General features: G+C 39.4%; 1 protein-coding gene across 1 annotated transcript in view; it reads right to left on the bottom strand.

Moving 5' to 3' along the window:
- Window positions 1-13,577, bottom strand: part of DNAH8 (dynein axonemal heavy chain 8) — a 367,281-nt gene that overhangs the window by 291,974 nt on the left and 61,730 nt on the right. The window contains exons 13-17 of the mRNA XM_049891307.1: window positions 11,669-11,866; window positions 8,887-8,963; window positions 6,952-7,051; window positions 5,961-6,080; window positions 4,154-4,289 (exon numbers count right to left, since the gene is read on the bottom strand). Coding sequence (XP_049747264.1) covers window positions 4,154-4,289; window positions 5,961-6,080; window positions 6,952-7,051; window positions 8,887-8,963; window positions 11,669-11,866 — 631 coding nt within the window. The remainder of the gene's footprint in view (window positions 1-4,153; window positions 4,290-5,960; window positions 6,081-6,951; window positions 7,052-8,886; window positions 8,964-11,668; window positions 11,867-13,577) is intronic.

Genomic DNA, 13,577 nt, shown 5'->3' with positions numbered 1-13,577 from the left:
CCATCCACATATGAGCAGCTGATATTTGACAAAGGCCCTGGAACGGTTAAATGGGGAAAAGACAGTCTTTTTAACAAATAGTGCTGGCATAGCTGGATATCCATCTGCAAAAAAATGAAACAAGACCCATACCTCACTCCATGCACAAAAATGTGCTCAAAATGGATCAAAGACCTAAATATAAAATCTAAAACGATAAAGATCATGGAAATAAAAATAGGGACAACGTTAGGAGCCCTAATACATGGCATAAACAGTATACAAAACATTACTAACAATGCAGAAGAAAAACTAGATAACTGAGAGCTCCTAAAAATCAAACACCTGTGCTCATCCAAAGATATCACCCAAAGAGTAAAAAGATTACCTACAGACTGGGAAAAAGTTTTTAGCTATGACATTTCCGATCAGCACCTGATTTCTAAAATCTACATGATACTGCAAAAACTCAACTGCAAAAAAGACAAACGACCCAATTAAAAAATGGGCAAAAGATATGAACAGACTCTTCACTAAAGAAGACATTCAGGTAGCTAGCAGATACACGAGGAAATGCTCACAATCATTAGCCATTAGAGAAATGCAAATCGAAACTACAATGAGATTTCATCTCTCTCCAACAAGGCTGGCATTAATCCAAAAAAACACAAAACAATAAATGTAGGAGAGGCTGTGGAGAGACTGGAACTCTTATACACTGCTGGTGGGAATGTCAAATGGTACAACCACTTTGGAAATCGATTTGGTGCTTCCTTAAAAACCTAGAAATAGAACTACTATACGATCCAGCAATCCCATTCCTTGGAATATATCCTAGAGAAATAAGAGCCTTTACACGAACAGATACATGTACACCCATGTTTATTGCAGCACTGTTTACAATAGCAAAAAGATCAAAGCAACCAAGGTGCCCATCGACAGATGAATGGATAAATTATGGTATATTCACACAATGGAATACTACGCATCTATAAAGAACAGTGATGAATCTGTGAAACATTTCATAACATGGAGCAATCTGGAAGGCATTATGCTGAGTGAAATTAGTCAGTTGCAAAAGGAAAAATATCATATACGACCACTATTATAAGAACTCAAGAAATAGTTTAAACAGAGAAGAAGATATTCTTTGATGGTTACGAGAGGAGGGAGGTAGAGAGAGTGGGAGAGGGATATTCACTAATTAGACAAACCAAAAAAAACCAAACCCAGTGCTGTCGAGTCAATTCCGACTCATAGTGACCCTATAGGACAGAGTAGAACTGCCCCATAGAGTTTCCAAGGACCGCCTGGCAGATTTGAACTGCTGACCCTTTGCTTAGCAGCCGTAGCACTTAACCACTACACCACCAGGGTTTCCCACTAATTAGATAGTTGATAAGAACTACTTTAGGTGACAGGAAAGACAACACATAATGCAGGCGAGGTCAGTACAACTGGACTAAGCCAAAAGAAAAGAAGTTTCCTGAATAAATTGAATGCTTCGAAGGCCAGCGTAGCAGGGGCGGGGGTTTGGGGACCATGGTTTCAGGGGACATCTAAGTCATTTGGCATAATAAAATCTATTAAGAAAACATTCTGCATCCCACCTTGGAGAGAGGTGTCTGGGGTCCTAAACGCTAGCAAGCAGCCATCTAAGATGCATCAATTGGTCTCAACCCACCTGGATCAAAGGAGAATGGAGAACACCAAGGACACAAGGTAATTACAAGCCCAAGAGACAGAAAGGGCCACATAAACCAGAGACTACATCAGCCTGAGACCAGAAGAGCTAGATGGTGCCCGGCTACAAAGTCGACTACCCTGACAGGGAACACAACAGAGAACCCCTGAGGGAGCAGGAGAACAGTAGGATACAGACCCCAAATTCTCATAAAAAGACCAGACTTAATGATCTGACTGAGACTAGAAGGACCCCGGTGGTCATGGCCCCCAGACCTTCTGTTGGCCCAGGACACTAACCATTCCCAAAGCCAACTCTTCAACAGGGATTGGACTAGACAATGGGCTGGAGAGGGTTGCTGGTGAGGAGTGAGCTTCTTGGATCAGGTGGACACTTGAGACTATGTTGGCATCTCCTGCCTGGAGGGGAGATGAGAGGGCAGAGAGGATTAGAAGCTGGTGAAATGGACACGAAAAGAGAGAGTAGAGGGAGGGAGCGGGCTGTTTCATTAGGGGCAGAGCAATTGGGAGTATGAAGCAAGGTGTGTATAAGTTTTTGTGTGAGAGAGAGACTGACTTGGTTTGTAAACTTTCACTTAAAGCACAATAAAAATTAAAAAAAAAAAAACTGTATGTGCTCATTATTTGAATTGTCGAAAATTCTCTTCTGCCCTTTTCCGTAAGGTAAATTCTAAGCTTCTCTTGACAGTGTTGATCCATTAGCACGTTTTTATTAGGATCCATTGGGTCCTATCATATACCGCATCATCCAGAAAGAGCTGGACTGATAGAAGTGGCATGTTATAAGTCTCAACTAAGTTGTCAGCTGGGGACATCCTGTAGGACTGGGTACTTTCCTCCAGGATGAAGTATTCAGTGAATCAAATGGCCTGTGTGTAATGCTGTTTCCCCCAACAGCTAAAATACTCTGGTTCTGGAACCAAGAGGCAGAAGTAGGAGTGGCCCCTCACACCATCACTCCCAGTGACCCTCTCACAGAATGTGTGCTTCCTGACCCTGCAATTCCATGCTCTGTAGAAGTGGAGATCCTAGTTTGGGAGGGAGGAACATTTCCACGGTAAGGGTTCCACCAAATGTGAAGCTTAGACTACCACTTGGGCTTCTGATACAATAGACCAAAGAAAAGAGTTACTACCCTGGCAGGGAGAATCAGGCCTCATTGTTATAAAGAGGTTGAGTTGATGCTCCATGTGGATAGGGAAGAGAATGTCTGTGGGGATCCACTAGGGCATCACTCGATGCTTCCATGCCCAGTGAGAATAAGCAACTGCAGCAACCACAGCCTAACAACAGAGGGACAGTCAAGGGCTAAGCACCTTGGGGGTGAAGTTCTAGGTCACCCAACCAGATAAGCAACCCAGACTGGTCAACATGCTGGTCAAGGGCAAGGGAAATCTGGAAAAGGGTGCTGAGAGAAAGGAGGAAATAAATACCAGTTATGACCTCAGACCACTGCAGCAGTGGGAAACAAGATTTTGTGTCTCTGAATCCCAGGGGTTTGAGGCTGGAGTAGCAATGAAAACACAGAAAGGTTTATGGAATCAAAGAGCAGAGGAGACTCATGCCCCAGCCTACTCCCACTTCCTGGATGAGCCCTAGAAAAGCAGCAAGAACCTCAGGTTACTCTCCCATCTCACCTGGTTCAGGAGCAGAAGACATGTCCCATGTGGGTTGAGGGAGAGGGCCTTAGAGACCTTTACAGGACACTACAGACCCTAAAGTGGCACAGGGAGCAGCTGAATGTTTCTCACCCCACAAAGCTACATAGACACAGTTTAAAGAGCTATGGCTAAGAGTTTAAGGTTAACATTATAGACAAGAGATGAGAATTAAGGTTATGATTAAGACCTTAAGGTTAAGACGGAACAAAGCAGGACCCTGAACAGACCAACCATTGAGTTCACACAAAAACAACAATGTCCCTGATGATGCCAGCGTGGATGGAAGATGGCTCAGTGCCATCCCTTACCTCACACCTAACTCTGCCCTGAGGCTTTGCGTCATATAATCCCCTCTCCTCAGTAGCACTTAAACACAATCCTAACACTTAACTCATTGGAGCTCAAAACCGAAATTAAGTTCAGCTGTAGAAGAAGACCGGCAGGCCGGCAGGGAGGGGAACGAGGAATTTTCTCCCCTGATTAGGACTGAGTTTCAAATTTGTAACATGATAAAACTGAATATGACAACTTTCAGAAATCTACAGAAAAATATCTATAAAGAGTTTTGACATATACTTTTAAATATTGTGTTTCAGGAGAAAGTCTTAATTTGTATCAACTTTAAAGTCATGACCATTTTCGTTTATAAAATCAGATTATCAATAATCATAAACAAAGAAATAATTTTATCCCCAAATCTAAATTTTAACCTCTATAAGATTATGTAAAAAAAAGTTCCCCAGAACTCCGAGCTCACCAGAATTACCTAATGCCCACTTTTTAGTCTCACTGCACAGCCATATACGCACCGTACTGTAACTGCGAAATCTCTTTGACCCAGGCTGTATGGTAGACCACCTCAAATTCCACCAGGACGTAGGAAATTCTGTTATACTGACGAATGACAGCTTTACCTTCTGAACTTAACAAAATTTCTGAGTTTTGCTGTTTTTCAAGGGGAAAAAAAAAGATTTCTTTAAGAAAATTGCTGATTATATTCATATCCAAATTATAAAACTGTTTATATTTAAAATAATATCAAATAATTATGCTACAAAATTTAGATTGTTTTTCCTCAGAGATGGGAAAGGCCATACAAGCTACAAATAGAAGAATGGAAAAGTTATCAGTAGAGAGGGGAAATTAGAAAAGAAAAGAAAGGATGTAAAAGGAGAGAGCTCTAGCCCTACAGCCAGCCCTAGGCTCTTCCTGCAAATCTTTAACCCCTCCTCACTTCTCTGGATTTTGTTTGAAGTGTGATCTCCTAAAGGAGCCCTGGTGGCAAAGCAGTTAAGGGCTCGGCTGCTAACGGAAAGGCCAGAGGTTCGAACCCACCAGGAGAAAGATGTGGCAGTCTGCTTCCATAAAGATTTACTGCCCTATGGGGCAGTTCTACTCTGTCCTATAGGGTCACTAGAACTTGGAATTGACTCCACAACAGTGGGTTTCGGTTTGGGCCTTCTCCTGAATTTCAGGGCAAATTCCTAAATCTCAGCCAAATAAAGTGACTATATATCAAATGAAAATCAAATTTCTTTACATAAAACTTGAAATTTTTAGGTTTTAATTAATATATGCGGTGCTCTGGCATCACAAAGTCAATCAGCAATTGAGCCCTCACCCTGGCTCTTGTCTCAGGCCAGAGTTTTAATTCATGTATTTATTTTTTAGAATTCAAAACAATGAAATCAATGATGGCAGCAAATGAAAACAATAGTAACTTAGTATTTAATCGTAATTACATAATAAAATTACTGGCAAGACTTGTATAGTTATTTGTTCTCTATTTAGGTATAACACAAACCACCAAGTAAACCAGGTCTACTCTGCTATTTCGTCTCTTAAAAAAACAATGCAAAGGTAAACTTGCAGTTTGAGAATGCCAACAGGGTCTAAGATCATTCTGGTGTTTTTCAGAAATCTAATTATCTTAAGGACATGGAAAGTAAATATATTCTATTGTACTCTGTCCTAGAAGTCCTGGTGGCACAGTGGCTAAGCAGCTCGGCTGCTAACCGAAAGGTTGGCGGTTTAAACCCACCAGGCACTCTATGGGAGAAAGATATGGCAGTCTGCTTCCAGAAAGATTTACAGCCTCGGAAACTCTACGAGGCAGTTCTACGCTGTCCTATAGGGTCGCTATGCTTTGGAATCAACTCAACAGGAACACGTTTTGTTTTTGTCTTTCATACTCTGCCCTAGGTCTCAGTTCTTCATATAGGAGTATACTCGTTGAATAATCTTCACTTTCACTAAATATATATCAGTGACCTATCTGTCCACAGGCAGAAGCAAGCTTCAGCACTGTACCTGTACTTTATTGTGTTTGCAAAACAATTATTTAAAAAAAACACTTTATAAAGTGTTCTGAGTTATTAAAAGACATAAAGTTATAAGATTCACCTTTGAGATCACTATAATTAAAATGGTTTGTCTATCCTACATGAAAGAATTGGCTTAGTCTATCTCAAGTATATTTATAAACTAAATTTTCTTTGCCTGGTAAAAAGAATTGGCTCTAACTACTTTATTGGACACAGATACTATAGGGTAAAATATATTTCTTGTATGAAAACCACTATAATCCATATACTGCAATTTTAATTACTGGCTTACAAAGAAATAGTTGATGGGCTCACTTATCCGACGGTAGAGCTGCCTCACCCAAAGTATTTTTCCTGCTATAGGAGGCATGTTGCGAGCAAGAGGGGGGTCATCTTTTTGAGAAATATAAAGCTGTAATTAAAGATTTGGTGTTAATGTTTGAAACTGGATACAAAGAAGAAGGCCAAAAATATACAGCTATATATGTATCAGTGTTTCACTGTTATTCACATGTTTTATACACACTATGTGATCAATAAATACATTAAATACACTTCAGAGATGATAACCTGAGACTCAGAAACTATGATATTTATAATACATCACATTTAATTCTCTCTTTTCCCTTATTTCCTATTACATGTATTTTTTTTTTTCAGAGAAGGTTGCTTATTAAAGTGATTTACTTAAGTAATAGAGGAAAATATGAAATCTTATGACCTCTTGGTGATTTAGCCGGTAACCTGGTATTCTCGGAATATGGCATCGCTTTCGATGTCTTGTTGCCTTTGAGCATAAATTCATTTTGTCTTTGTCCTGGCTCCCTTTCTCCAGGTTCCTCTCCCTGGTCCTCCTTTCTCTAATGACTACCCCCTGCTCCGGCCCGTATCACTACATATAATATGCTGCCCTTTCTTCACCTCACATGTATATTTTTTTCCTTCCCTTAACCCATAATTTAAGGAGGTATTCAAAAGAGGGCGCTCACAGCAACATTGTATCTGCCATAATATTCTCCAGAGCCCATATTTCTATACATAAAAATACTAACTGAAATAAGCTTTGTCATACACTGTGGCATACTGTGGCAAACAGACTGCAAAGAGACAGCAAAAAGGTAAACATTGCCGGCGCCTTCCCACATATAAAGGGCACATCAAAGGTACTTAGCAGTGAAAAGAGTGCTCTGAACAGCTTGGCACACGATAATGACGGCAAATATTTTCAAAATTTTGTTCTTTTTGTACTAATGTACCATTCTATTTATAAACACAACACTTGCCTTCTTAGTAGCTTCAAGTTCAGCCACATAATACTGAAGAATTTGCTCAATTGTATGGTTTATTTCTAATTGAAGACAGGGGATGTTTAGCTTCTGGAACCTAAAAGTAATTGAAGCCTGAATAATTAAAAAGTAAATGACAAATACACTTAAGAATTGCTGTAGTATTAAATACCCATTCAACCTTTTGACAAATATTCATACCAGAATGAATGCATTGTGCTGGGATACAGCGATGAACAAGACAGGTGTGGTCCCAGCCATTATAAAGCCTATAGTTATCTTATAGAAAAGGCTGAAATCAATCAAGAGTTACATAAATAATTATTTAAATTACAAGGGTGCTGTGAATGCATATGGACCCCTGGTGGCACAGTAGTTAAGAGCTCAGCTGCTAACCAAAAAGTCAGCAGTTTGAATCTACCAGCTGCTCCTTGGAAACCTTATGGGGCAGTTCTCCTCTGTCCTGTAGGGTCACTATGAGTCAGATTCTACTTGATGGCAAGGGATTTAGTTTTTGGTTTGGTGGGAATGCATATAATAGGGGAATCTAGCCATACTTGGTTGCCTCCCATACCTGGTATGGGAGCCTTACTGGTGTAGTGGCTAAGAGCTTGGCTGCTAACCAAAAGGCAGGTAGTTCGAATCCACCAGCAGCTCCTTGGAAACCCTATAGGGCAGTTCTACTCTGTGCTATAGGGTCGCTATGGCTAGGAACTGACTCGATAGCAACAGGTAAGCCAAGTACGGAGAGTTAAGAAAGGAATCCCTGAGAAAGTGACATTTAAACTGAGATTAAAAAGATGAGTAGGGAGTTAGCAAAAAACAAAGAGGAGCATATTGAATGCACCTCTGCCGATGTTAATACTCCTGTAACTCAACTAGTCATAATCATAATAATGACTGTCAGGCACTTATCACCTCCATTCAGAGACTAAATGATGCTCAGACACTACTAGAACTATACATTTGGTAATAAAGTGAATTGACCCCAGCATACTACAGATAAAAGGGAGCGGGGGAGAGAGGGAGGAATGGTGGGAAGGAGAGGGAGAGAAGGGAAGAGAGAGACAGAAAGAAAGAGAGAGAGAGACAAAGGGGAGTAGGTAGAAGAAGGAGGAAGGGAGGGAGGGTGAGAGAGACATAAAGAGGGGAGATAGAGGGGGTGAGAAAGAGACAGAGGCACGGACAGAGTCAGAAACAAAGAGAAGAGGGGAAAGAGATGCCAAGAAAATGGTACCTGCCATCTGTACAGTACCATTCCTCATAAAAACGATTTTATGTGTGTTTTGACTCAGAACAATGATCTCATGAGATAAGGTCTCACGAGGTATAAGCCATCATTTTGGAGATGTGGAACTACGGCAAAGTCAGACCCAAACCTAAATCCACTGGCTCTCATGGGGGAAAGTTCCAAACGGGCCCCTGACATGAGTCATCAGCCCTCCCGGAGCTGGAAGAGAACTGCCTCTAGTCCAGCTTGTCCTTAATTGGGGCTTCCCTGCCCTTTGGGGGAACACTGCTCTGAGGGATGGGGGGAAAGGGAGCTGCAGGAGGGAAAGTGGAAAGTGTGAGATCTACTACTCTTAGATAATTTTACTTTTCGAACTTTTTTCAGTATGTAGAATTAAATATTATTTGTTCTCTTTCCAGTAATACTTATGAAATTAGCCTCAAACATATGACATGGCTAGAAAAAAAAAAGTGAAATAATTTCATTTTCTTATTTAAAGTGTCCCTGCTACAAAAATAAAAGGCCGAGATATATTACATTTCAAATTTTTCCTAGTCTACTTAGAGGTACTTGAAAGGTGAATGTTTTTGAGTTTTAAGATTTATGTAAGATAGAGTTCCAAAACATCTTACTTGAAACTGCATTTTCAGATATAAAGTTATCCCATCTAGAAACTATACGGCCGAAAACATTATAAATACCGTTGAAGAAGCTGAAGAGCCTGCTGAGAAGATAAGATTTTTCCAAAAGTACTATTCATAAATGCCTGTATTTGTACCTAAAACAAAACATTAATATTTAAATGATTATTGGCATTAATGAGATTAGTTAATGCTTTAATGATTAATGACTTCCTACAGAATCAAAATCCCCTTAAACACATCTCCCATCTAAGCATGTAGCCCTGCTCTGTCCAATACAGTGGCCATCAGCCACTTGAGTCCACTAAGCACTTGAATGTCACTACTTGCAAGTGAGATGTGCTGTAAATGAAAAATACACAGTGGATTTCAAAGACAGCACAAAACACTGCAAAAGATCTCATCAACGAGTTTTATATGGATGACAGGATGAAATTTTTTAATTTCTTGGATTGAATAAAATTTTCTCCTGTTTCTTTTTATTTTAGTTAACGTCGCTACTAGAAAAATTAAATTTCCATATGGTGGCTTGCATTTGCAGCTCCTTATTTACTAGCTGTTGATGACCTGAAGAATTAATAAAAGCAGTCATATCTCTTACCAAGCATGTTTCTTTGAGATATTTAGAAGTTTTACGCATGCCGGAAGAGAAGGTATAAACATCCCAGGCCGGAAGGAGCTAACACTGCAGCCCTCAGAAACCATGTTGCCATTGTTAAGGAGGAACAGGAAGTTCCTCCCAAGACTCCTGCCATGGTACTCAGCCAACGGAAATAAGCCCTCTTTGCAAATGACTTCTACTTTTTTTTTTTTTTTACTATTAGATCCGTAATAATATGGCCCACTAATACATACCACGCCCACTAACCAAACACTGGAAAAGGTAGGAAAATTAAAACACTGATACCTAAAACAATCTAGTTAAATATTAAAAAGTTAATATGGTCTCTAAACTTACTGAAAGCTAAAATTTGTATCTAAGCCCACAGTAAAACTTTTATAACATATAATATTTATTAATAAACCATAAAAACAATCTAAGAGGTCATATGTTCCTTTAAAAAAAAAAAAAAAAAACAAATCCCCATTGCCATAAAGATTTAATTTAACTCCTAAAACGTTTTGGAAACAAACTTCACCCAACCCACCTAGCCAAACACAAAAGTAATAACTAAAAAAATAAAATATCTTAATAGCAAGGAGTCTAACTTTCAAAAGCTAAAAGGAAATCTATCCTGCTACCCCCCCCCCCAAAAAAAGTGTTATTGTAGAATGGTAGAATTTTAGGATATTTCTTAGGTATAATGCTCAGATTATGCATAATACAGTTCTGGAAGAGGTTTGTTTTTAAATAAATAAACGGATGAGAAAGGACACTGAGCTCTGTTCATGGTGATGAAAAAATGTGGAAACAAATAGTGGTAATGGTTGCACAATATGATGAATATAATTAATGTCACTGAATTGTACATGTAAAGATGTTGAAATGGCAAATGCTTTGCTATACATACACCTCTTGTTGTTCTTGTGTGCCATCGAGTGGATTCTAACTCATAGCAACCCTGTATGACAGAGTAGAACTGCCCCATAGGATTTCCTAGGTTGTAACCTTTATAGAGGAAACCCTGGTGGTGTAGTGGTTAAGTGCTACGGCTGCCAGCCAAAAGGTCAGCAGTTCAAATCCATGAGGCGCTCCTTGGAAACTCAATGGGGCAGTTCTACTCTGGTCTATAGGGTCACTATGAGTCAAAATCAACTCGATGGCAGTGGGTTTGGTTTTTTTTGGGGGGGGGGTTGGGAATCTTTACAGAAGCAGATCACCAGGTCTTTTCCCCTGTGGAGCAACCAATGACCTTTCAATTAGCAGCTGAGCGCTTAACCATTGCATCACCAGGGCTCTATAGATACTTACCACAATAAAAAAAAAATGAGAAAAAAAATCACCTTTACAACAAGTATCTCAGACTCTGAAAATAGACTGAGTATATTCTTGCCCTTTGTGTCTCCAGGGTGTCCTGCAGCAAAGAAGAGACAACCCCTGGGGCTATACCTGGGTCTATAGTAGTTTTTGGCAAAAGAGTAACTGAGGTTATATAACCCCAAAAGGTGAGAGAGAAATATGCTACAGCCTCACCTGGCATACTTTTTACCTACCCTTCATCCCTCTGGTGCCCTTAACCTATGACACAGGGTATGAGGGTCAGTTCATATAGCTCTATAGCTGCAAAGAGAATGTAGATTTAAAGGGCAGGGGCCAGGGGAAGAGTGATTCACCTTCCTCAACTGTTCTCAAATCTTTTCACACTTAAAACAAAGAATAAGGATTACAAGTTCTCCCTTAGACTGGAAAGATGACATTGGCTCCTTGGCACAACAAAAATCAAATACAAATTTTAATGTAAATAAAAAATGAACCCTAGCTACAATAGCCTTTTGGGCTTCTGTTTATTCACTGTCATCTTTTATGAAATACCCTCATTTTTCATTTAAAAGAAAAAAGATGAAAAATATTTTGTGGATTGGTTAAACTATTATTCACACTGGCAAATATTTTTTTTTATCAATTTGCAAGAGTAATTTACAATAAAATCAAAAAACCAAACCCATTGCTGTTGATTCTGACTGACAGCAACCCTACAGAACAGAGTAGAACTGCCCCACAGGGTTTCCAACGAGTGGCTGGTAGATTAGAACTGTCGACCTTTTGGTTAGCAGACCAACGCTTAACCACTGCGCCACCAAGGCTCCAATTTATAATAAGAGAAATAGTAAATACACAAAAGTCCAGTACTGTTGATAATATTTCAGCTTTACCAAAGTGAAAGTATGTATAATCACTTACCTCTAAACTATTGATTTTGGACATGAATTCTAAGAAATCTGTTTCAAATTCTGTCCTTCTTGGATCCAGAATGTCATATTGCTTTTTCTTAACCCCTTGATATATGTTTTTGAATTTTATTGCCATAATATCTATTCCCTCTATGGTAGAATTACTCAAGGCTGAATATGTTTGCACAATAGTTATCATTTCTGTAATCTTAAAAAGAAAAGTGATATTTTAAAAATCAGATATTAATACCTTTCCCTAAGAGTCTAAGCTCTTAACGAATTATTGATTGTAAAAACAAATCAATAAGTAGGCCCTAGATTCATTTAGTTAAAACCAACAAGAAGAGATAAACTCGAATACAAATCTCTGTCCCCACACTAATCTTACACTATTTAGGACGGATTATGTTCTCTCATATCCAGATAGAGTTCACAACCTCTGCTGATAGCCTCTTTCAGAATGTAATCATGTCGTCTTTCAAGAAAGAGAGAAAGACCTGAGTAAAAGCCCTTGTAGAAATGTAAACACATATCTATCATTTCACTGGATTCAAAAGCTGTACCATTCTTCTTGGCCCTAACTGTAGATCTCCTATGTAAAAGCCACATTTGTTCTCCCTATAACACCTACAAGGAGCCTTGATGGCAATCTGCTCCCGAGTAGATTACAGCCTAGAAAACCCCATGGGATAGTTTTACTCATCACATGGGGTTGTTATGAATCAAAATCGAGTCTAGGGCACCTAACAACAATAACAGTGATACCTACAATCAGGACTATTGTGCATGAAAACAAGGGAAAGCCTCAATGAGGTGGGTTGACTTAATAGCCGTAACTACGAACTCAAACACACCAACGATCATGAAGATGGTGCAGGACCAGGTAACATCTCATTCTGCTATACATAAGGGCACCATGAGTCAGAGCTGACCCAACAACAACTAACAACAACACCATCTGACCCCTAAAGAGTCCTGGGTTACCCTCATATGGACTTATTTCTGAAAGAAATGTACCAACACCATCTACAGGTACTTCAAAGTAATCTTTCATGTCCACAGACTACCCAGTTCTTTAATCTTTTATTCCTGCTCTGGAGAGCGATGCTCAAAGCTCCCCCAGGCTGACCCATTTGTCTGATGGCCAGAGAGAGAGTAAACCTGTTCTTAGGGAAGTCCTCCAAATATTGCATGCCATGAAGACAACACAACTGGTCCGTCTACACAGCCAGCATAATTCACATAAAGTCCCTGCACATGTCAACCCAGAACAGCCATTTTCAGGGTAACTGTTTTTATTCCACTATTTCCACACACTTAAAAAACCACTGTCATCCCAGAAGCAGCCCACTCAGGGCATTTACACCATGCCTTATGTGCTCTGTATAAACACGGGAAGAAAATGGAGGTCATGGTTGATTACCATGACTGGTTTCTTTGTTGCTGCTATGTGGTATGGTGGTGGGGGGGCAGGGGGATACTAAGTTCAAAGGGCCAAGCCTCCCTTCCTCTTTGTGGAACAAACAGCTCCTGAATGGGGCCTAATTATTAATTTGACTCTTGCCAACACTCATACAACTGGACATCTGCCCCTAAAAAATCCTTACTGCTCACAAAAAAAAAAAAACCCATATAATAATTTCTTAGATATGACACCAAAAAGCAGAAACTACAAACAAAAAGTAGATAAACTGGACTTCATCAAATTAAAAACTTCTGTTTTTCAAAGGACATCAACAAGAAAGTAAAAAGACAACTCACAGAATGAGAAAAAAATTTTGCAAACCGTATATCTGATAAAAGACCTGTATCCAGAATATATAAAGAACTCTTACAACGTGGTAATATAAAGAAGAGCCCAATTAAAATAATGCTCAAATAATCCAATTAAAATTACGGTTCTGTGAAATGGTGCAATT

This window comes from Elephas maximus, chromosome 1 (genome assembly GCF_024166365.1).
Source record: "Elephas maximus indicus isolate mEleMax1 chromosome 1, mEleMax1 primary haplotype, whole genome shotgun sequence".
NCBI classification, from domain to species: Eukaryota; Metazoa; Chordata; class Mammalia; order Proboscidea; family Elephantidae; genus Elephas; species Elephas maximus.
The sequence above is the reverse complement of the archived record's forward strand: the minus strand, read 5'-3'. Positions and strand labels throughout refer to the sequence as shown.